The sequence below is a fragment of the Canis lupus genome, chromosome 2 (assembly GCF_048164855.1).
Source record: "Canis lupus baileyi chromosome 2, mCanLup2.hap1, whole genome shotgun sequence".
Taxonomy (NCBI): domain Eukaryota; kingdom Metazoa; phylum Chordata; class Mammalia; order Carnivora; family Canidae; genus Canis; species Canis lupus.
The window spans coordinates 73,325,578-73,350,511 of NC_132839.1; the positions used below are offsets into that span (position 1 = coordinate 73,325,578).

Genomic DNA, 24,934 nt, shown 5'->3' on the forward strand with positions numbered 1-24,934 from the left:
GTTGAGTTCTTTACAGGAACAAAACCAGACACTACAATCATGTATATAAGCCTCACCATAAAATGAAGGAGAAGAGGACTGTAAAGAAAAAAATCCAGGATACTGGGGAATGGAGGAGGTAAGGGTGTAGAACTGCCTGGTAGGAAGATTTTCCTCAAGGAAATGGACTGAGATATGGAGGGTGAAAGGGATTAGCCAGGTGAGCAGTGCAGTGAAGAACATTTCAGAAGAAGGAAACAGATGGTGCAAAGGCTGAGATGGAAAGGAGCTGGGCATGTTCCAGAAACTAGGAGATGAGGCTGGAGTAAAGAGAAGAAAGAGGGAACGTGATTGCAGTGTTGATTAGAGAGAGAATCAGGACCAGATCCCTGGTGGCCTCAGAGACCCTGGAAATGATTGTGGACTCTATCTTCAGTCAATGGAAGAGCATTTTCGGGTTTTAAAGCCTGAGCACGGCTCCTCGGGTTTGTGATTTGTGACACACACGTGTGGCAGCCCTGAGAACAGCCAGTTGGGAATGAGTGGGACCAGGGGGACTGTTGGAAGACCACTTCAACCATCTAGATGAGAGAAGACGGTGGCTAGAACTAGGTAGGAGGCGGTGGAGTTGGAGAGAGGGGGATGCGTCTGAGAGAACAGTGGTACGTAGAGTTGGCAGGATTTGTCAAGCATGACATCCCTGCGAGCACACCCTCAGCTGTCACACTGTGTTGTCACCTTTGGGCATCTGGCAGCTCTGGCTGATGTGTTGTTTCCGCCCTGCTGTAGGCAAGTAACCACACTCACTACAATTATGTGGAAGGGAGGGAGGAAGGGAAGAAGGGGTGACAGGTGGGATTCTGTGAATTCATGTCTGCAGATTCCGTGATGCCTATTCCGACTGCTGAACCCCACGCCCCAGACTCACCCCCCACCTCCGGGTTAGGCTGTGTTCCAAACAGTTGTGGTTGCCGGAGCAGCTAAATGTAAACAACTTTTCTAAACAGCTGAGGTATTTACTGGTCGTAGATCCGGATATACCCTAAGTTAGAACATGTCCCCCTTGAAAAACAACGGATAGCCAGAGAGCCAGGCATTTAGGAAGAGCTTAATAAGTGTTGCACAAGTGAGTAGATGTTTAATCTGCTGTTAAAACATGAACATTAAGAGTTGCCAGTACGCCTGTGATGTGTTTTACTAAAATCAGACAAAACCTCCTAGTTGCAGACTCCCTTCATTCTCTATGTGTATCTCATAAGTTCCGTGCATGGTACTTTGAATATAGCCTATTTCATTTTGTTAAATCGTCCAAACATCTTGCCCACAAACAAATAGTAAAGTGCTCTCCGTAGACACAGAATAAAGACGGTAAGGAGACCTTGGATTCTTCTTTCAAGCTCCATTTTAGTGACTGGCCAGCACTCATTTAAAATGCTGTCGCTTGGCCAACTGGACACTTTCCTGCTTCTGTGTATGGGGTCTCTCCACTAGAGGTGACAGTGTTGGGGTGCCAGTGTCATCGTGGCTCCAAGTCAGCACTAAACAAAAGGTGCCCTAAGAGAGACCGGGATTGGAAAGGTGTGTCGGGGCCAACTACCTGCTGGTAAGGGTTTCGTGTAAATTGGCAGGGAAATCTGCCAAGGATACCTTTGAGCTCAGTTCCAAACTGGCTGCCAGATTTTTCAAACTACAGTTTGCCCCTGCTTTGGACACTGCAGAGGCTCTCCGGCCGGCCGTGCGTGCCAGTGGGCCCTCCCCTGCCACCCCTGCCACCACCTGCTCCACCCCCCTCTCCCCGCCGACCCGCCCCCCCTTCACGGACCCGGCTGGATCTATTAGGAACCAGAAAAACCGAAAAGCCCAGGGCGTCGACTTCGCAAAGCGGCTCAGCGGGATCCGAACGAACTTCCCACGTCCCGAGGGTCCCGCGTTCGTGCTGGACTCGGGGGTCTGTCGCGGGAGGAGGGCACTGTGCCCGCCGCCCTGCGCGCCTCGGGCCGGGTCCGGGCAGCCGCGAGCACCTGGCGGGGCCCCGGGGGCGCACCTGGCGGGGGGCGGGGCTGGCGGGGCGGCTCCTCCCCGGCAGCCAATGGGCGGCGGCGGCGGCGGGGGCGCGGGGGGCGCGGGGGGCGCTCGCTGCAACTTGAGGCGAGGGGCGGCGGCGGGTGGGGAGGGGCGAGGGGGCGCCCGGGAGGCCACGGCGGGCCTTTGTCTGCAGGTGCGGGCGGAGGTGACGAGCGGGGACCGAGGCGGGCGCCGGGGCCCCCGGGACAAAGGCTGCGCCCTCCGCGCTGGTCGCGGCGCCAGCGAAGTGCCGGGGCGGGGAGGGGCGAGGGGTGAAGGGGGGGCGGGCGGGGAGGGGCGAGGGGGCGCGGGCTGCTGGGATGCTCTGCGCTGGGCGTCTGGCTTGCGGCCCCTGGGTACCAGGATTGAGTAAACGAGCGCCTTCATCTCACAGCCCTCCGGTGAGTCTTACATTTGCGTCTTCTTGTCTGTTAACGAGTGAAAGAAATCCTGGCAGCATCTGGGCAATCCAGTTTTGGGGTTGAAACCAATGTTGTTTGGTGTAGAAAGACTGCGCATTTGCGAATGATTGTAGTCCTAGGATTGAGAATATGTGGGACTCCCATGTGAGAAGAGGTTCCAAATTCCCCAAATGTAGAAAATCAGCCAACCTGTCACCTCCTTGCTCTTGGCAATCAAAAAGGAGTTTTTGGTGGCTTTTTTTTTTTTTTAAAGAAAAACGTGATGGAAATATCGCGTACATTTGACTGGATTCTGGGGGAGTCTGTGCCTTCTCTCTCCATTATCTGTTTCCCTGTCCCAGTATTGTAACCAGGCACATCTATCTATCGATTCCCTAATTAATGCATGGCTGTGAATCTTCATTACTGCCTTGGGTAGGAGAAGGCGGAGGAGCAGGCAATCCCATTAGTCTTTTTCTTTCCTTTTATAACCCCAGACGCAGCCTGGTTTGACTTGAATCCTGAATGGTGGGTTGTGTCCGCTTTCCCCGTGTTCTCTTTTTGGTTTCCTTAAACTATTGGGCAGTTTCTCCTTCAGCCTTACTCCGCCACGAAAGCAGTTTGCAAGTTTTCTCCCTAAAGTTCAAAGCTTTGCCACTGCCTTTCAGTTGGTACTGCATTGTGAAAGGAATTATTTCATGTCCTGAAGCCTTTCCCAGGGACTTAGAAAGCATAACGTATTGTGAGAAAAACAACCGTAAATCCCCATTTTGTCCATAATTTTGTAAAAGTTATTGATGGTCATGTTGTCCAAGATGAAATGTAAATAAAAAGCTGAATGGGGGAAAGACATAAGGCATCAGCCCTTATCATCAAAGAAAAGTGTCATTGTTCTTGGCTCAGCGGTAAGTGAGGCTCAGAGTGAAGGCACAGGCTCTGTGCTGGGTGGGTCAGAAACCCCTTTTGTGGCACCTAATGCGTTAATGAGTTCCTCTATTGTTATAATAAGTCCTAACTTGTGAGCAATGGGGATAATTTATTTAATAAGTATTTATTGAACACCTGCTATGTGTTCAATAAATGCGACAAGTACCTACTTACTTTCTTGGAGCCCACATAATGCTGTCAGAGGACCCATTTCAGATCCTTTGAACTGGAGCACACCTGAGAGATAGTATGGATAACACTGAGGTGAGGCAAGAGGATGTTGCTGCAGGCTGCAGCCTTAGAGGTCTGCTGAGCCCAGGGCTGTGGATGCACACCAGTGAGGTCAAGGTCACCTCCTCTCCAAGGGTGGAGGTATTAATCAGATGGTTGGTGGTTCAGTCTTTCTGCACTTGCATCTCTTGACCGTGGATACCTCTCAGAGGAGTCTGGAACTGCAAGGAGGGCCAGAAGTTGAGATCTAAGAGAGTTTGAAGAGGGGTGTTTTTTATTTGGATGTGGTCATTCCAGTCTGTTTCAAAAACTATCAGTCGTGCAGCCTCCTGGTCTCACCTGGACAGCTTTCATCTTGAACAACCCCTCAGGGAAGTGAATTCCATTTGGTACCACTGACTGAGCAAAGCTTTTCATCTGGCCACGGTCTCCCAAGTGTGAAGAAGGGACTCGTAGATTTAAAGACCTGGAACACAGTTGGAAAATCCCCTATTTACTTCCTCTGTACTTTTCATGTGTTTTTTTTTTTTTTGGGGGGGGGGTTGCCTTTCTTGGTTTTTCTTAGAACATATTGATGATATATAACTTCTTACTCATCTGGGTTTCCAGACTTTAACACACATCCCTACGGTTACATGAAAACATGCTAAATAGTAGTGTAAATTATTCTTTCCTAAGTGCCTCTTTTAAACACAGCATATAATATTTTTGAGAAATTCTTAGACCTTTGGATTCTTCTAATCTTAATATAGTACCTGGCCTATGTGGCTCTCCATAATTGGATTGTTGAGTGAGCAGATGAATTAATATAGATGAAAATACTTCATTTTCTCTTTGGAGGGTTTAACTATGACCATCACATGTACTTGGCATTTATAATCTCTAGATTATCTTGCTGTTCAGCAGATACGGAATGTCTGTGTTTCAGGCGTCTTGTGAGGTACGCAATGAATGAAACGGTCAAGGTACAAAGAGGCAGGACATAGGCTGGAAGAACAATTTAAGAAGCATGATGATATAGATTACAAAGCTCCATGAGAATGGTCAGTTGCTCAGAGAATGCAAGAGTAGTTCAGTGGGGAAAGGGGTCACCAAGCGGCAGTCTATTGTAGGAGGTGACATTGGAGCTGAACAAGAAGGCTAAGAAGAAGCCAGGCAGGTGGGGATCCGGTGGAGAGCTCTGAGGAAGAGGGATGGCGCAGTGTCTTCAAGGATCAAAGCGGAGGGCAGCATAGCTAAAGCCAGGAGCAAGAAGGCCTGTGGTATGCCCTGGGGCAGAAGAGATCAGTGGGGACAAGATGATCTGGGGCTTTCAGGCTGTGGTCAAAGGTTTAGGTTTTCTTTTTAATGCCATGAGAAGCCTTTGAAAGGTAATAACCAGGGCAGTGCCATGACCTAATATTTTGTAAGAAAAGATCTCAGTGAATGCGGTTGGGAGAATGGAAGTTAGGAGCACAAGTGGAAGCTGAGGGACCAGCTAGCAAGTCCCACTCCAAGAAGAATCAGAGTTGTGGTAGAGAGAATGAAGAGAAGTGGGTTGTGGAGACTGAATGGGCAAGACTGACTATAGCAGAAGTGGAAGGGGGAGTATTCTAGGACACCCCCTGGATTTTTAGATTCATTGTTGATTTCTGTTTGAAATCCACAGTAAAAGAAATAAAGCCTGTTTAAGGATAGTTATTAAGCAACGGAGCAACTCAGTTTCAATTTCTGTTGTATCAAGACCCTGACTTAATTAGGGCTTAGTCTCCATTGTGGGTGAGTGGACCTGTCCAGTGGAGTGCTGTGCATATAGCCATTTGTCCAGGATGTTTTCAGCCTTATTGCCCTGACTGTCCTTCTCAACTGGTATCAGACCTTCGAGCATTTTCTTTTTTCTGTCATAAAAAAATAAAAGATCAACGTAAGAAAAAAGACAAGTTTTAAGCTTTAGTCCATATGGAATTAATCTACCTTTGCTCCAGTTTTATAAGAAACCTTTGATAATTGCATTTGAAGTTACCTATTTCACGTGGAACATTCTTCAGAGTCCCAACAACTGATGTATTGTCGCAAACAAAATTTGTTCCAAATGTATCTCAAATCAGAAAGAGTAAAATTCCTTGGGAACCTTGCAGAAAAATCACTGAGCACTCTGTGAGCTAGTAAAGCCATTTCCTTGTACCTGTAAAGTATGGAAATGAAGTCTCTGATTTCTGATGGGATTTTTTTCTGCACCCTCCCACCTTCACATTCACGAACTCAAAAGCTTATAGTCTTTGTCAGTTAACTTTGGTTCTGAAACCAACTTTGGTTTGGTTTTGCCAAAAAAATACCGATGCAGAAGATATTCCTTCCGTAGTCAGATAGTCGGAAGTTGAGGCTTGAGGAGGGGTGGAAGTGACTGGGGCAGCCAGCCCTTCTGACCCAGATGCCTGGACTAGTCACCCTGGAACATGTAAGCTTGTCTGGGGATGAATAAATTATGACAGTTGAAATAATTATGATCGAGGAAAAGCAGCCACAGAGAGCACAGTTGACAGTTGGGGCTGCTTTGGCCTGCTTCTGTCATGTTAGAGCGTGCATCTGTCTGCCAGGTTACATGAAAATGCTGTTTGCAAGAAGTCCAGTGTGATTTCTGCCCCCCTGAGTTCCCCTGCTCCACTCCCCTGCTAAAAACACATTCACAGCCTGCATGCGACCTTTTTGAAATAAGAGGTTGAGGCAGAGCTGCATATTGATTCTGACTCTCACGTGGAGTGGGGTGTACGTGTAGGATTTCAGTTGAGTAAGAGGTGTTTTGGGTCCTGAAGAAGCTACAGATTGGAAGCGACTCTCATTCCTGCATCTGGATGGAATGGTTTGTAGGTGGCTTTGGAGCCTGTCACCTGCAGCAAGGATTACTCTAGTGTCTGAGGGCTGCCGTACAGATTTAGTGTGTGCTTGGTTTAATGCTCTGCTCTTACCATCTTGCAGTTCTTCATTTCTTCACACGGAGCCTCCCCTTTTCATTTTGCACTGGGCTTCACAAATTATTTAGCTGGTACTGATTTCAGTATTTGTCTATATAGTACGTCGCTCCCTTGAATCAGGTTGTCATCTAAGCAGGGTTTTGGCACTTTTTCTGGAAAAGGCCTGATATGAGTATTTGTGGCTTCTTGGGCTTACATCATCTTCATTGCAGCTACTGTTCCACAAGTTCTGTTCTCCTAGCACAGGAGCAGCCGTAGACGATGGGAAACGAATGGGGGTGGCCATGTCCCAGTGACACTTTATAAAAACAGATAGGGAGCACGGATGATCTGTGATCCTGGGGTCATGGTTTTTCACCTCTGATTTAAAAGATCCATGTAGAGCCCCCAACGACAGCTGAAAGAGGGACCTTGTCCTTCGAAAGTAAGAAGGTTTGGTCGCTTTGGGCCAGCAGTGGGGTACTTCCGTGACAAACTAGTATTCAAACACCCAAGCCCACACTAAAGCTTCTTCCAGGTGGTGTGTCTATTCCATTTGTCAGATATGGACAAATCTGGACAATAAAAGGAAGGTAAATTCAGGCAGTAAAAACAGAATGCTATTGTAATGGGATTGTGATTTTTTGTTTGTTTTTTTTTAAGATTTCTTTTGTTCTTTGGAAAAGAAAAAAGAGGCTGGAACAAAGAGACTAGCTGCATAGAAAAGGGAACCTTACTGAACAGGAAATATGGATATTCTTTCAAATTGTATCAGAAAGTTAACTCCTGCTAAGATCCCTCTGGAATGCTCTGTGATGCTTCATGGTATATAGCTCTCCGTAGGTCCTCTGTCTCGGTATATATGGAAGTGTGTTGTCTGAGGTCTTTTTCCTTAATGATAAGCAATGGTTTATTTCTTTTAGAGTTCAAACATAAAGAAAATTATCCAGGGAGTTGATAAGTCCCGATAAAAATCAATATACAATGGAAATTTATATATTGATTTCTTCAGGAGCAGGGGAGCCATTTTTCTTTTAGACAAATGTTCTGAAGAAGGAATCTAGTTAGGGGCTCTGGAAAACACTGTTGTTTCTGCTGGAGATGATCAAAGTATAGATTTGCCTCACTTTCAGATAGAGTCACAAGAGATGGATAATCTTTTCAGAACTCTCCTCCTGCCGGCTCACATGAAATATGTTTTATTAACATTGTTTTAGATGACATAAAAACCGAATATGAGCTAAAGTCATTTTTTTAAATGCCATCTGCAGTAAACAATAGCAAGTGAAAACAAAATGCAGCCAACTCCCGGTTATTCCCAGCATCGGTACCTTGGGTTCCTACAAAATTATTAGAAGTAAGGGCGGGGGGTGAGGGGTAGTTCTTTGTGTACTCTATTTAGTTATTTCATTCATTCAAAAATATGTATTGATTACGTGGCGCTGTGTGCCAGGAGGTGGTGAGTGAACACAGCAGGAAGAGTTCCTGCTCACACAGATTTGACTCTTTTCTGGGGTAGAAGCAAGAACAATAAAAGAGAGTAGTTTCGACAGCTGCAGGTGTTGACCATGACTGGATAGCCCAGAGTGCTTTTCTGGATGTGATGACAATAAGGAGGAATCCTCCAGAGGAGACCTGGGGGGCAGAGGCGACCCAGGCGAGGGAATACTGATGACAGAAGTTCCAAGGTGGACACAGGCCATGTGTGTTTTGAGAACAGAAGGATGGGAGTGTGGCTGGAGCCCAGCAGGCCATGGGTGAGGCCGAGAGGGAGGTCAATGAGATGGAGTCCGGGAGAGGATCAAAGCAGGGCAGCCACAGGATAATTGGCTGCTGTGTAGAGGACGAAACCCTTAGCCTTTGCTTGGGAAGGTTGTTTAGACCGAATCAGAGCACTTGCCCTTTGTCACCAGGTCCAGCTGTGGTGGAAACGAAACTCCAATAGGATAGAGAGAGGAGCAGAGACCTGAGACCACCTCTCTTACCCGAGGGGTGGGTCCTGAGGAGAGCCCACTAAGGGGGAGAGAGGTAGTCTCAGTCAGGTGCCAGGTGCTCTAGAACTACGCAACAACGGAGAAGAGACTGGGCAAGGGGACCTGCTGGTTCCATTTGTGGATCTACCACCTTCTATTGGTGGGGGTGTTGAGCCAGTTAAATTCCTTGCATCTTGGATTCCTTGTTTGTAATTCCTGCAGGTCGTGATGTTCTCCTGCAGGATTATTGTGTGGCTCGGCAATAACGTGCACTGAGAACAAAGCCTGGGTGGGCAGCAGGTTCAATAAAACAGGCACTGCCATGGTGATTTTGTTAGTGTTGTTGATGTTTATTTTTGTTTAGGTATCACCAACTTTACAGAGTGTCAGGTGTACTTGTATCCAGATGGAAGTTTCCAAAATGCAAATGATCAAATGTCTTGGCTCTTTGTGTTGGCTACACTAGCACTCCTGTCTGTGCAAAGAAATGGGGATTGGCTATATAGCGATAGCCTGAAATCCTCTTGAAAATTTAGGAACAGATTTAAGAATGTGCCCTACCTGAAGGAGGCCCTCCACGTGGCTGGGTGCATGGAATTGAGGGGAATTCACCCACAGACTCACCACGGTTCTAACTGGGAGTCTTGTCTATAACTTGCTGGTACTTCATGTCTTAGTGACACTTCTTGCATGGAAATCACTTTTCCAGCGTAGACCTGTCTTCTTCCCTGTTCTATGTCAGAGTCAGAGAGAAAGGAGCCTTCTGGGTATCAAGTTTTTGTTTTGTTTTTTTCCACCAGTACTTTCAGGAAGGAAGCCAGCCCATGGTTTCACAATTCAGGTACAATTTACATAATTTTGCTCTTTGATTATGCCCTAAACTTTATACCCTGAAACCGTAACATGGCATGAGTTATTTCTCCCTTGAGACCTAAATATAAGTTTATGTATATGTATTCTCTTTCCATAGATATTCAGAGAAGCAAGGTTGTTTTGTTGTGATGGTGGTTGATGCTTTACTGTAATACAGCTCAGATGAAAGCAGACACTTGTTAATTCTTGCTCACTTCAAACATGGACTTTAAACACACACACACACACACACACACACCCCAAACTCATTTCCTGGTAGCTCTCAAATATCCCTTTTTCCCTCATTAGTAAGCTGACTGGTAACTATTGTGTTTTCTCTCCAGTGGCATGAGAAAGTCCTTTGTTTAGAAGAATGTGCCTTGAATTTCAATAACCTTACACCACTTTAGATCCTCATCTTCACACTTACTCCTGTTGGAACTCTGACTTGCCTGCATCTGCAAGTTAATAGGCCGTGTGGGCCTGGGGGGCAAGAGCAGGGAGGTGGGAAGGGAACTAGCTTGCAAAATCAGGCACACTCATCAAAGACAGGTGCCTATGTCACCATTTGGTCCTGGGAAGGACAGATCCTTTTCCTGAGCTGAATTCTCTTAAACTCCAGACACCAGATGGTAAATTTGCATAAATCCAGAATTCAGTTCAGTTCAGGGAGCTTTTACCTGCAGGATATGGATTCTAAAGGGGTCTTGAATGAGTTCCAGGGATTCTTGAACCTTCTCCCCATCCTGCTAGGGTTTGTGCATAAAATTCATGCACATTTCTTTCCGGGGTATTTTCATCAGCTTCCGAAAGCTTCCATGATCCAAAACAGGTTAGGAAACTTTCTCTCTGCAAAACTCCTCTTTGTCCACAATTGGTTAGCGCACTGCTCAGCATGCACACCGAGCCCCACATTGTGCCATCACACCATGACTCTTACATGAATTAATGAGTGTAATCCCCCCCCCCCCCCCCCCCCCCCGCAGAACTCTTAGGGGGTCCGTGCCACTATTATTCCCATTTCACAGATGAATAAACTGAAGAACAAAGAGGCAAAGGGCCTTGACCGAGGGCAGACAACTAATATGCGTCAGGGATAAGAAAGAAAAAAAAGACCTTGAAGCTAGGGGGAAAATAGCGAGGTTCCGGAGTTGATGTAAGACCTTCCATGACATAAAGTTTTATAGCTGTTGCTTCATTGTTGTGTGGATAATGCTGGTCTGTGCTGGTGCTCAAAAGGCTCAAAAGCCCCCCAGTGTTGAAAGGCCAGGCATCAAAAAGTAGCATGAAACAAGAGTTCTGCAAAAATGGAGTGAGAAGCACACTGGCAAGTCTTTGCTATGTACAGGCTCAGTGTGTGAAAAGTAGAAGGCCCGTGAGTTGCATAAGAAGTAGGTGGCCGTGCCGGGGACGAGGAGATGCATCCTCCTCCAAAGAGCTGGAACAGACATTGTCATTCTGGCGTGCTGTTTATTTTGAGGAATTTCCTATTCGTTTGGATGCCCGGTTACACATGCCAAGTAGTTCCGTTATTTCAGGCTTATTTTAATGAAAACATTGCCAATTACTCCCACGTTCATTTTCCCAAGAAATCGCCGCCGAGAGCATACTGATCAAGCAGCCCTTGAGTGTGTGGCTGGTGTGGAATTAATCCTGGTTTAATTCTTCCGCGTTTACAGCGTGAGGGGAGCAAGCGTGCGCCTGACTCTACATTTAGCTCGCTTCGCTCTTCCTGCTGCAGAAGCCTGGCTTTGGGCTGATGTTTGCTTCCTGGCAAATTTATAAGGTGTTAAATCAGTGAAGCAGCTGCCACTTTGACTCTTCTGCATTTGTTGAAAGACATTTCAAAGATCTCTCTGAAGTCCCTACTTATGGCTGGCTTTTACTTCCACACTCAAATCAAGCAGTGTCTATTAACCCCAAAAGAAGGAACCTTGTTAAAAGTTGGCAGTATCATTTTTCCAAGTTCTGCCTTCAGGGAAAAACATTGTGGCTACATATTGATGCTGTTTCCTTAAGTGGATGAGAAGTAATGGACCTGATTTAAAATATCAAAGGCTTCAGGGCAGCTGGGTGGCTCAGTGGTTGGACAGCTGCCTTTGGCCCAGGGCGTGATCCCTGAGTCCTGGAATCGAGTCCTACGTCGTCGGGCTCCCCTCAAGGAGCCTGCTTCTCCCTCTGCCTGTGTCTCTGCCTCTCTCTCTGTGTCTCTCGTGAATAAATAAATAAATAAATAAATAAATAAATAAATAAATAAATAACCTTTAAAAAAGAAATAAATAAAAATATCCAAGGCTACAATAATAATTATATTCAAAAGAAACAGACTGTATTCTCAGGTCTCTGGATTGAAGGTAATCAGGCACAGTTTTTGTTAGGAATAAAAAATTAAAAGCATTTGGTATAAATGAAAAGCTCTCCAAAGAAATGCCACCAGCTCATCCTTTTTTGATGTAAGAGTCAAAACATTTTAACAAATCCTTTTCTGATAAAAGTCTGAACACCAAGCAATTCTTAAACCATCTAATCTAAAATGAGAAACCAAGACTCAGAGAGGTTAAGAGACTTACCGAGTATTCATTTAATATGAGACTAGGATCTAAGTCTTTGGATCCTTTGGTGATGATCTGAAATTGCTTCTGTAGACTAATTTTGACAGAGGGACATGAGCAGGAAGTGACTTCCCCTCGTTCTGTGGCGAACAGTGCCCATCAACTCTGGGAAGATGGCCGTAATATTTCCCCCAGTGACCACCTGTCCAACAGAGACATTTTACTTCCAGTGCCCGCCCAGCATGACCCAAATGAGACCTGAAACCATAAGATGACTTAGTGATGACAACTACAATGAAGCAGTTTATTGCACCGTGTTACGTGCCAGGTACTCTTTTACACACACCATCTCATTTAACTTAATTCCCACGATTACCCAGAGCCAGGTGTCCTGATCCTTTTTTCATTGACAAGGAAGGAGGTTTAAAGGATCACACGCACCAGGTAACACAGTGTGGCTGGCACATAGAGGGAGCCTGGGGAAAAAAAAAAAAACAGGATAAACACCCAAGGGAACATGGCTGCCAACTGGATTTGAACACGGTTCTATCTACATACTCAGCGTAAAGGACTTCTTTTGAGAATTGTCAGCCACCTTATCCCCCTATAAAAGTTCACAACCCAAGGAAAGGAAGAGAGGTTTCCCTATACATCTGAAGATTTATATATTTATTTATTTATTTGAGAAAGAGCAGGAGTGCAAGTGCAGAGAGGCAGAGAGGGAGAAGCAGGCTCCCCACTGAGCAGGGAGCCTGATGTCAGACTCGATCCCGGGACCCTGGGGTCATGACCTGAGCTGAAGGCAAAGGCTTAACCCACTGAGGCACCCAGGTGCCCCTCCCATGTACATGTAAAGCCCCAGGTTCTTTGCTAGATCCTTTGCCCCTGTCTTGAACACCTGTGCATTGTAACCATCCAGGTCATTTGGGTGACAAACCATGAGGTGATGTTGAACGACTGTAAGACTAGTGTTAGAGAGTCCTGCAGACCTCCAGTCAAACCCTGATTGCACCATGTCCTAGCTGTGTGACCTTTGTCAAGTTCTTCAACCTCTCTGAACTGGTTTTCTTTTCTATCAGTGAGAACAGTAAAACTTACCTCATTGGATTGCTGTTTGGGCAACACGGAGCCAGAGCTCAAGAAAAAGAGTGGCTGTTGGGGGTGTCACCCTAGTACTCATGTATGTTCTAGCCTTGCCACCTGTGCTTTGGGGTGCGCTTTTCACAGGGCTCTGGCTGAAGCAGCGAGGTAGATATTTACCTATTGGTAGGACAGGAGTCACACGTGCTGACTGTATAATATTCAAACAAATGTGTTAAATAAAATCCTCCACAAGCCCCTCCTCTAGGTAACAGGTGACAATGTGGATATTATATTGTTCCAGATTTCTTACTGTGTGGATATCAAAATACTCAAACATTTGCTTCTCGCGAGTCCATATATCTGCAAGTTGGATTGTGTGCTTGTGTGGCTCCCCGCACCTAGTAACCCGTTGTGGTCATTGCTCCGCCTCAGGATGTACAGCCCCCATCTCTGCTGTATGACTGTGGTTCGCTGTGTGACGTGCCTGCTGTTTGACCCCCTGACTTTCACTCTCATCTCTGCAGGGCCCTGCGGGCTGCTCCGTGACCCTGGCTGCGGGGCGCCCCCAAGAGCAGGTTTCTGTGACAGCTGGGTTTCTTCCTTTCCTTCTCAGCATCCGGGTGCTCCCTGCCTCTCCGGTCCACTTGCTTAATGTTCACTGGCGTGCGTGTGACCACCCTGGGGACCCGGTGGCCCTCAGGCCCTTTCAGATTGGCTGGGACGAGATCAGAGGGGTGTAGGGAGCACTCCGGGCTGAGAGTTTAAGTGACTTCATTAGGGTCACCCTGCCGGCTCAGGGAGTGAATCTTGAAGCATGTGGCCCCAAGTTGCTCTGCACCCCGCTCCCCTTCCGCTCCTCTCTTCCCCGGCACATCTGATCCCTCACCCGGCCAGCCCTCCCACGTCCCATCTCTGCCCTTGACCTTCTACTGTCCCTGCCCCCTCCTGCTCTGGGGCCTTCTCGTGATGCATTTGAGTGAGAGGACCGGACCGAGATGCTAAAGTTGCAGCTCAATTAGTAGAATGCCAGAAGTTAGTAAGAACAGGTAAGGCTGTCTCCACGTCATCGTTTCTGTACATTTTTTATTGGCAGCAGGTGGAGCTGGAAAATGAAGACGCGCGCCTTGCCAGTGTTTACTGCAAACAGTTTCCTGTATTTGACTGTGATATTTTAAGCTTGATTACCTCCCCCGGTTGATATGTTGCCTCTAAACTCAGCTGGCATCTCTTGGCTTCATCGTAACGTGGCTCAAAATACACACTTCTGTGTGACAGAGCGCAGCTAAAATCAGCCCCCAGAGGCTGTTCGGCACAGCAAAGTTGGGAAGCAAAGATGGGATGTCGGGGCTCAGAGTTGCTGTTAACGGGGCTGTTGCATTTCCTGGATGCCGAGTGAACGCTAACGTGCTGTTTCTGCTCTGTTCCCTCATGCCTGCCCGGATTCAGAGAGAGGTAACCAAACCGATTTTCATTTCTCCCCCCTCGTCGGTGTGCTTTCCTCATGCCATGTTGCCGCCACCACAGCCATCGTTGTCTCCGAAGGGCAGTTTGCTCTCCGTAACCTTCTGTCATCGTCATTCGTGTGTGTCCTCATTGGAAACAGAGCATGGAATTGCAGCCGGGTCCTTGAGCCTCTGCTGCGCTTGACCCTGGGGACGGGGACGGGCAGGGTGATTGGGTAGGACAGGCCGTGGCCGTGGCCGCTCGCCGGTGGCTGGGAGGGGCCGTGGTTAGAAGTGCTAAGAGGGCTTCTCAGTGCACGGTAGGACCCGCTGAAGTTAAGGATTCTCTAGAGTTTCGTTGGTGAGAGTGGCTCAGGCTAAGAGCCCGGAAGACTGACTCCCTTTCAGTCTCGATTATTAGCCAGAGCATATGGATTCTTTTCCTCCCTTCCTGCATCTGGATGAACCTGACTATGGAAAGGGTAGGACTCTGGGGCGAAAGGCAGGCGTGTGACCTCAGCTGTTGGGCTCCCGGTGCCGGGCTGCGCATGTGGGCCTGGGGGCCTGCAGCTCTGCTCTTCTGCAGCTTTATCACCAAATTAAAGTTCTGACTGGGTGGGGGGCACTTCCAGGCTCAGTCTTCCTGAGGGACCTCGGTTGGGAGGATCTGCAAACGTGAAGGCCCCTTTCCTTACCTTTGAGGAGACCTCTGGAGGCCGAGGATGAGGGTCGTGAGCTCATCCACAGTAACGGGAGGGCTGGTCCGAGGCAGCGGTGAGGATATTTTCAGATGTTTTCTAATCCCTCCCCTCCTCCCCGGGGAGAGGTCGAGAGGTCGTGGCTCCGAATATTAAATTAACAGCGCGACTCTGTTCTTCAGAAGGCTGCGCCTTCTGGTCCGCCAGAGCCACCTGGATTATTTGCAGGTAGAATTTCAAATCTGCTGTTTACACAGCTTATGTGTCTCACGATTCCCTGGGGAGAATGTGTGTTTACGCAGGTGAGGAGTTCCTGGGATGCCCTCTGAAGGGGCACTTAGCATCTGCTTGAGCTTGCAGAGGAGAAAGAGAGTGGAGTTGACAAAGCTGGAGCCTAAGCTTTGTGAAGTCAGTGCCTGCTGATACGCCACTGGGTAAAATTTAAAAAACAAAGCAAAACAAAAACAAAAAATCAAGTGTGTGTGTAACATTCTGGATTGACCCTCTAAAAAGATGACTTTCTCATCTCCTTTCTTCCTCTGCCCACCCGCAAAATGAGATCTTTCTTTTTTGTGTGTGTTTGTTTAAATTCAGTTTGCCAACATATAGAATAACTCCCAGTGCTCATCACGTCACGTGCCCTCCTTAGTGCCCGTCACCCAGTTACCCCACCTCCCCTCCTGCAACCGTTTGGTTTTGGGGACTCCTTTCGCAAAGTCAGGAGTCTCTTATAGTTTGTCTTCCTCTCTAATTTTTCCCTTTCTTTATGGTGCCTCTCACTGTTTCTTATATTCCACATATGAGTGAAATCATATGATAATTGCCTTTCTGCAGTTGACTTCTTTCACTCCATATAATACCCTCCAGTTCCATCCATGTCGATGTAAATGGTGGGTATTCACCCTTTCTGATGGCTGAATAATATTCCATTGTAGGTATAACCATATCTTCTTTATCCATTCATCTGTCAAAGGACATCTCAACTCGTTCCACAGTTTGGCTAATGTGGACATTGCTGCTATGAACATTGGGGTGCAGGTGCCTCCTTGGATCACTACCTCTGTATCTTTGGGGTAAATACCTGGTAGTGCAATTGCTGGGTTGTAGGGTAGCTCTATTTTCAACTTCCTGAGGAAGCTGCATACTGTTCTGCAGAGTGGCTGCACCAGCTTGCGTTCCCACCAGCAGTGCAAGAGGGTTCCCCTTTCTCCGCATCCTCACCAGCATTTCCAAAATGAGATTTTCAAAGTACCATCAGAAGATCGGAGCAGTGAGGCAGAGAAGAGCAAACAGTGTTGAAAACAGGGCTCTTTTCCCTCCAGCCCCTGTGCACGTAAAACAAAGTGGAGATAAAGCCGTTTGTCATAGAGGGCTAGACATGCAATATTTGGCTCAGATTTCTTTGTTCCTGTTTGTCATTAGTTTCGTGTGGGGCCCGTACTCCGTGGTAGTAACAACAACTGCAGTAGTGGCTTATAGCTTCTACAGAAAGATAAACCAACCAGGAGGCAGGGGTCTGTAGGTACATTTCAGAGAGTCTTACTATAATCCTATGAACTCAAATATTTACTTAAACATCTCTCATGGAGAAGGAGACAGAATTTCAAAGGGGGTCCTCTCTTTGACCTTTTCCTCGCGTATAACGACAGCTACCATTAATCGAATGCCTGTCATGTGCCGGCCTTCACAAATTCCCAGCATCACGCAGCACGGATATGACCCGAGCAAACCCGGATTCTGTGGAAGGCATTGTCTTTTTGTGGAGCCCGGCAAAGGAATGCTAGCAGAGGAGATTAGGTGAGAGTGAATGGAAAGGAATCTCCTAGAAAAGAGGGGAACGAGTCCGTCCCGCACGCCTGGGCTCTCCTGCAGCTGGCAGGCTCACCTCCTCCTGCTTCTGTATCAGGAGGCAAAGCTCGATCCCACAAGCCAAAGTTGCAAGGAGGCAAGTTTCAGTTCATCATTTAGAAAAATATATATATATATATGTTCTGGCTCCCCAGGAACATTCCTGCGGTGAAACAGGCTGATTCGTTAAGTAAATAAGATCTCGTATCACTGAAATAGTCTAGATACCAACCTCTCCCGGCTTCTGTGGACAGGGCTTTGAAATGTTAGCCTGGCTAACCCCACTAAGAGGTCTGTAGGTGCCTCATAAATTCCTTTAGGGGAGAGAGGAACACACAAGCAAATGCCCTGTCTCTAAGAGGGTTGCAGGGGAGACATCCAGGGAAAGGGTGAGTAGTTTGGGCTCTTTTTTTAATAGAACCCATTGGAATAAAGAATCGTTTCTTCATTCATTCCCTAAAGATGGATTAAGCCCCTGCAGGGCGGTTAAACTGCTGTTCAACTGGAAGCAGTAAAAGCATTCTTTTGTCATTGTTCCTTGCCATGAAGAAATTTGAGGCTGCCACGGAAGGTGTCTCAGCCCTGACATTTTTCCCTGGCAGGACTGGAGGCCGGCCCCCTGGGGCAGTAATCAGCAGGGGGGACCAGCAAAAGGAGAGGAACCAGAGAGAGTGGGAAACACAAGGACCCAGTAAACAAATGGGGAGAGGGAGTTGATTGCTGGTGCTCTCTTCTGTTAGAGTTTAAGGAAGGGACGCAGGTAGGTACAGCTGTAAACTTGTCATTCCTGGTTTTTAAAGGAGACACCGTGATCCCCGTGATTGCGAGAAAGGAATGGGGCACAACTCTGTGTGTGGGGAGCGGGGGCCTGGACCAGAGCCTCTTTTAGCAAATGGCTCCTCATCCAGCGTTGTCAGTGGAACAAGCCAGAGCCGAGGACAAAAGCGGTGCTTGCACCTGAGCGTCAGGCAGAATGCCTCAGACAGACGGACATCTAGAAGAATCTGTTGGGAAAAATAGGAACTGTGTTCTGACTGGACCTCAGAGATCATTTGGGCTCTGTGGATGTAAATGAACACACCAAAGGCCTGGGGGATGCATGACCACTGGGTGCCTGGTCAACCAGGAGGCGGCATAGAAGCCCATCTGAGCCCATCTCAGCCGAGCTGTCGCCCCACAGCTGCTGGTGGCTCTGAGGAAAGAGGTAGGGGATGGGAGAGCCATGGAGGGCTCTGTAGGCGAAGGCGGGCCTGACTCTCACCCTCACGTGGGTTCAGAGCCACCGTGGGCCCTGCCTGGCTATGTGACACCCGGTGGCACCTGGTGCTTTTCCTCCAAAATTCACATGTATGGCCCTAGGCTGGTCACACGCAACCTTTTTGGTTTGCAATCTGTCAGGAGCACTGTAGTTCCAAGGTTTCTCGTCCCCCTTGGAACACAGGAAGATCTCTAGAAAAGGTCAGATTGCTCTGATGTGTGAGCATAAGGTCTTTGAGAATCCTGACACTGATTGGAAAAAGTCTCTCTGAAAGTCTGGGCTGGGCAACATCTTGGATTATTGTTGAGACTGGATGATGGGACATGGGGACTGTCCTCTACTTCTGTGTATGTTTGAAAGGTCCCAGAATGAGAAGTTTAAGGGGAAAAAAAATTAAGCAGATATACTGTGTTCTTTTAACTCAGTCTCCTAAAGCTGGGACCCAAGCTCCCTCCTCCAGAGAAGAGGCCCAGGAGGCCAAGGTCACCATAGACCTCCCTTCCTCCCTGTCACTAAGACCCAGTGACAGGTCTCCTGCTGTTCAGCCTCTGCAGCCCTGGAGATTTCTCCTGAAACCCTCTTTTTTTCAGTGCCTTTGGAACCAGCCTGTTCTGGGCTTCCCCCCAACACACACACTCTTTCTCTATCTTTCATTGGGCCCTCTGCCTCAGTGAGGCCTTTAAATGCCTTTCTTTTCCAATCCAGGCCTCATTTTGTCTTGTCTCATTCTCCATGCTCTCATCCACTGCCCTGACTTCAGCTGCTCCCCAGATCTGTGTCTCCAGCCCAGACCACAGGCCCACACTCAGGGACTGAGTGTCCTCCTGCTTGGTGGGCCTGGCCAGCGGGTGGCCCTCCAGCACCTCACACTTCCGTCCAACCCGAGCTCATGAGCTTCCTTCCTTCACCAGATCCCTTCTCCTGGCCTGGTGCATTCGAGGGCGCTTAGTTGGCCCAGCAAGAGTCATTCTGGCTTTGGCCTCTCATCAGCCACACCCATCAGTCCTGCCAGCCATCCTTCTAGCACCTCCTTTCCGTCTGCCTCCTCTTACCCTGTTCTCACAGATGCTAACCTAGCCTGCTTCATACTCCTCCGCTCACCTGGACATTGAGCAGCAGCCCCCAGTCAATGTCTCCCTTGACCCACTTCATCCCACCCAAAGAAACTTTTTAAAACACGTATTGTGCAGGGTCACATGCCATATTCCGAGGCTCTGAGGGCCAGGCTGTGGGGGGGACACAGGTACAACCTCCCTGCAGTCCCACCGTGGCCCTTTGCCGCAGTACCTAGGTGTATGCACTGGGCCAACAGTTCTTCCGAATGCTCTGTGGACTTTCTCACAGCCATGCCTTTGCTCATGCTCACAGAACCTTCTGGGAACTGTCTGCTGCCCTTCTCACCTGGTGAGGTCTGTGTGATACTTAAAGATGCACCGTGAATCTCACTGGACACCTGTACCGTTAGATAGTGGGCTTCCTAGCCGGAGCCTTGTCTACCTGGCACGTAATCGTGGCTCAGAAGGTATTTGTGGAAGGGAATGGAATATGTTTTTAAATAAAAATCTTTAATTAAATCATAATTTAGTTAGACCGTAAAGCCCCCTAGCAGTGATATTAGTCCGATTGCTGCTTTAACAAATTACGACAAACAGTGGCTCAAAGCAACACAAATTTATTCTGCTACAGTTCTGGAGATCAGAAATCTAAAATGAGTATTCCAGGTATAATCAAGGTTTTGGCACGTCTAATGACTCCAAGAGAAAATCCATTTCCTTGCCTTTTCCAGCTTTTAAAGACTGCCTGCCGGCTTTCCTTAGCTGGTGGCTGCTGCTCCTGTTTGTCACTTACTTAGAAGCAAAGTCCTTCTTTCCCCGTCATTGTGTCTGGCCCAACTAGATAAGTCAGGATAACAACCCCATCTCAACATCTTTTATTTGATCACCCTTTGCCGTGTGAGCTAACACATTCCCAGATCCTGGAATTGGGCTGAGAGCATCTTAGTAGGTTCCTGATTCTGTCTAGACCACAGGCTTTTTCAGAAATGAGGTGCTGAAAAGCTGAGCTTTTGAAACAACCAGTTAAGCGATATTTGGGTTTCATTCCAAATAATAATGAAATTAGATCAGACATGCATTTCATTGCACACAAAGGAAGTTGCTCGACTTGTCCGTGCCCCAGGTCTGAAAGAGAGGACTCACCACAGCTTACAAATACCCAAGCCTGGGGCCTGTGGGTATTTAGCTTGGCTCCGGATAGGTCTCCCTTGCAAATCGCTTGACCCTGGTAGTGAGGAGAGAACTCCCATTTTTTCCTCCCTGGGGAAGCAGATGAAGCCCCTAGAGGGCTCGTTGCAGGACTCACTCACTGTCCCCAACAGACAGATTTCCTGCGTCCCGGATCTATTAGCCCGGTACCTGAAAGCCCACAGGAAAAGACAAAGCTGGAAAGAAAAAAAAAAAAATCCCCGAAACAAAGCCTTTGGCTGCTAAGCTTCTCCCTTGGGAAGATGTGGGTTCCAGATGGTTGCCTGAGGCATTAATCACTTTCCCTGGAGCCAGAAGAAAATGAAGATTAATAATAATAATTTTTTTAAAAATTGCTCCTCAGGGGTTGCATAATAAAGAGCGGAGGGCGCGGAGCTGCAGTTTGCTAGGATGGGCCATTGCTCGTTGACCAGGGCTGGTGTCCTCCTCCCGGATGGTAGCTTTGCACCGCAGGCCAACAGCGGTCCTGAAGACCAGGCTGGGACTGGGAAGCTTACCTCATGGTGTATCACAGCCCGACGAGAACCTTGGAAATGTGTTTCTCAGCTCCTTCACTTAGAGATGAGGTTAGATGCCATGCCTGAGTTGCTGTAGCTCCTGGACTCAGGACTGAGACTAGAACTGAGGTTGCCTGAGTCATGATTCCTTTGTCCCTGGCTGCTTCCTACTGTCTCTGAGAACAGACACTCTGAGGTCTGCACAGTAACTATGAAAGGTAGGATGTGACAAGCTCTTACCCTTTGTGCTACAGAATTTAAATACCGCAAGAGTTTAGACACAAGCAATGTCCTGGGGCACAGAGGGCCAAGCAGGCTTTTTTGAGCTGGATGGACCGCAGTGCACCCCAGGCGGTACCGGGAGGCCAGTGGCCACGCAAGAGGACATGCCATGAATCGAGACCTGCCTTTCTGGAACAGAGCAGAGAGCCCCATGGTTGCAACAAGGGAGCTAGAAGAGGAGGTGGGCCAGGTTTCGAAACTCTAGAAATCCAGACAGAGTTTGGACTTTGAGTGGGTGATCAGAGAACCAAAGAGGTTTGGCCTTGGAGAAATGGCAGCTGAACGTAGAATTTTGAAGGAAGACGGTTGTGTGTGGCAAGACACCACGTATATCCTTTTAGGATCCATCCAGGAAAGAGAAGAACCCGGAGAGCTGGGGGCCAGAAACAGGGCTTTCCTTGAGCATGCTCTCCAGAAATGAGGCCTTCTCTCGTTTCTTATTTAATATGTTGTCTTGATAGTGGTTGAGACAAGAACGGAAAGGCCTCAGGAGCACAGGGTAGGACAAGACTGCTCACCCCTCAGTGTGGGCCCAGCTCTTCGCCCAGACCCACCCCTCCACCCACGGTCATAAAGCCCGTGGGCACCTCTGGCCAAGGGTCAGCTTCCCCACAGGAAATTGGGATGCAAGCTGCAGGTGCTGTTCTGAAAGAGGAAGGACCAGTCAGTCAGGACCTCCGTGGCCGGGTCTGGGGTGGGTATTGGGGTTGATGAGGCACGTACCATCCTCACAGAGCTTCAGGGAGTCGTGGGGAATGCAGACTGTCACAGATACTGACAGAACCCAGGGTGAATGAGTCACCGCGGCAGCACTGGGAAGGGTGCTCCCCCCAGCCCTGAGTCCCACACTGTGACCAGGGCGTAGAGACCCTGTGAGGCGAGGTGGGGCGGGGCCACCTGCTTAGACTGTCCCAGGGGTGGTGGAACTGGCTGGGGAGGATGAGTTCAGGACGTTTTCAGGAAGCCAGACATGGGGAGTTAGGGGGTGCTGGGGGGAGGGGGGGGTAGGAAGGCCTCTTGGTTCTAGCCTAGAGGACGCCAGCCGAGATAGAACATGTGGAAGGAGGAGGTAGGAGGGAGCAGGTATTGAAGTCAGGTGTGGACAGGCTGAGGCCGAAGTGCCCCCGACCTGGAGCCGGGGTGGGGAGCCCCACTGCACATGGCATGCGATGCAGGGTAGGCTTTTCTGGCCACAGCTTCACGATGGCCAGTTGCCTCCAGTGGGTAGACCCCTGTGCCTTCCCAAAGAGCCAAGAGTATCTTGAGGAAAGTGATTATCATAGTCTGAAAAGACCACCGGTTCTTACATGAAGAGGAACCATTCAAAATAAATTCATCAGGGGCAGCCCGGGTGGCTCCACGGTTTAGTCCTGCCTTCAGCCCAGGGCCTGATCCTGGAGACTCGGGATCGAGTCCCACATCTGGCTCCCTGCGTGGGGCCTGCTTCTCCCTCTGCCTGTGTCTGTGTGCCCCCCTCTCTCTCTCTCTCTCTCTGCATCTCTCATGAATAGATAAATAAAATCTTTTTTAAATAAATAAATAAATAATAAATTCTTCTGCGGTTGTAGACACAATCTGCAGACCGTGTCCTGGCTTAACCAACATATACAAGGAGATCATGGTGATCCGGATGCAGCAACTCGAGCATTTCTTTTTCTTGAGCACTTTGATCTTTAAACCATCGTCGTCCTCCGATAATCACAGGGAGGAATTTAGTTGCACAGCCTGGTTCTTTGAAGCCAGGTACTGTCCCAGTCGTTACCCTTGTCATCAGTAAAAGAGGCGAAAATCCAGCGCCAGCTGCACGCTCCCCGAGGTGTGTGAGCTCACCTCAGTCGGGGTGAGCCACTCAACGGGATCTCACGGCCCTGACAGGCTCTCAGTCTGTGCTGTCTCCCAGTGTGGCAGCCTGCCTGGTGACAGCCTGTCACCTGGCCCCAGCAGCTGGGGCTCTGCTCATTTTCCGGGCACATGTTTGCACATCAGAGCTTCTTGTTCTGCTTCCGCTGCACCACCGTGTTTGTCTTGGTAGCACTCATGCAAATCCGTGTCGTCTCAAGCCCCTTCTTGCTTCTATAATCATAATTGCTCTAGATAGAAGGTTCATTTAAAAAATTCGGTTTTGTGACCCCTGGGTGGCTCAGTGGCTGAGTGTCTGCCTTCAGCCCAGGGTATGATCCTGGAGTCCCGGGATCTAGTCCCACGTCAGGCTCCCCTGCATGAGGCCTGCTTCTCCTCCTGCCTGTGTCTCCGCCTCTCTCTCTGTGTGTCTCTCATGAGTAAATAAATAAAATCTTTAAAAATAAATAAATAATATAAAAAATTTAAAATTCAGTTTTGGTCGTAAGAGATTCCAGGAGCTCAGGACATTGACTTTGGGAAACAGTATAGTTACTCAGAGATGAATTCTTAAATCCCTGGAGTTGTCCCTGTGTCCCAGGCAGCTAGTGAAGCTTACGTTTTGGTTCTGCCCACCACATACCTACTCTGCCACCGACACGCTGGCCGCTCGCTCAGCTAACATTCGTAACTAGAGCGTATGTTGCTAGAGGTCCCTTTTCTGATGTCCTGATAAATTCTGTTCGCACAGAGATTTTGCTTACGTAGCAAGAGACAAAGATACGAGGATTTTGAAATGTCACGTATTTCGATGTGACACACCAGCAAAAGCCATCGCCACAAGTCTCCACGAAATCTGTTCCAAGGTAAGGTGGGCCAGGATGCAGGGGTCCGTCCCTCTGTTTTTCTTTCTCTCTGCCTGAGCAGGGAAGGGGATATGAAGGCGGGGGGGATGCTGGCCTGCATGTCGTGTTCAGGGAGAAACGGGCAGACCATCTGTGTAGCCCCCTGGGATAAAGCACTCTTGCTCTCAGTGATGCTCTGCCTCCGAGATGAGCCAAGCCTGGGCCCCTCCACAGCTTGCAGGGTGAGCTAGGTGGACAGAACAGTGGCAGGGCCGGTGCGTGGAGATGCGTATCCCCAGCCCGACAGGGAGAAGGGGGAAAGAAGTCGGGGCAGACTTTTCAGGGACACGGCCCCAGATCTGAGCGTAAAACATTGGAAAAGGGGAGGATGATAAGAAACCACCTGGGAAAATATTTTTACAAGAGGGGACTCCTGGGGGACTCAGTGGTTGAGCAACTGCCTTTGGCTCAGGCTGTGATCCCGGGGTCCTGGGACCAAGCCCCACATCGGGCTCCCTGCATGGAGCCTGCTCCTCTCTCTGCCTATGTCTCTGCCTCTCTCTGTCTCTCTCATGAGTTAAAAAGAAAAAAAAAAAAAAAGAAAGAAAGAAACCACCTGGGTGTCTGTGGAAATGCAGGCAGCTGACTGACACTGGCTTCAGGAGGACACACAGCTGCTCCTGGAAGCCGACCAGCCATGAGGCAGGCTGTGGTCAAGGTCTTACACTGGTGAGGTCCCACTGCTTTAACCAGAGGCACAGAATGAGGATGGACAGCTGGACGTCGCCAGACCAGCCTCCCTTCCTCCTTCCCCTCCAGCAGAGCAGTCCTGATAGAAACATCCCCATCCTCTGCCTGCACCTCCGTGACCCCCTTTAACAGGGTCTTGCACTTCTCAGGAGACAGTGATATTATTGAGCAGCTCTAGCTCTGGCTGTTAAAGAGTTCTTTCTTGCGTAGACCTGAAAT

At 48.6% G+C, this 24,934-nt stretch overlaps 1 protein-coding gene and 1 long non-coding RNA gene across 20 annotated transcripts in view; one reads left to right on the forward strand and one right to left on the reverse strand.

Moving 5' to 3' along the window:
• APBB2 (amyloid beta precursor protein binding family B member 2) overlaps nucleotides 1-24,934 on the forward strand; it is a 375,292-nt gene that overhangs the window by 335,473 nt on the left and 14,885 nt on the right. For 16 of the 19 annotated variants that reach the window (XM_072806715.1, XM_072806752.1, XM_072806682.1 and 13 more), the window contains one exon: nucleotides 23,872-23,986. In XM_072806715.1, the coding sequence (XP_072662816.1) occupies nucleotides 23,872-23,986 (115 nt within the window). Of the gene's footprint in view, nucleotides 1-1,819; nucleotides 1,928-2,323; nucleotides 2,445-14,196; nucleotides 14,445-23,871; nucleotides 23,987-24,934 lie in introns of those variants that run through there. The other 3 variants (XM_072806797.1, XM_072806783.1, XM_072806790.1) reach the window with 3 other exon arrangements.
• On the reverse strand, nucleotides 12,190-15,500 carry LOC140621595 (uncharacterized). Its single transcript, XR_012021340.1, has 3 exons — nucleotides 15,130-15,500; nucleotides 14,178-14,641; nucleotides 12,190-12,385 (listed from the first exon to the last, which is right to left on the reverse strand). It is a non-coding gene; the product is annotated as an uncharacterized lncRNA (long non-coding RNA).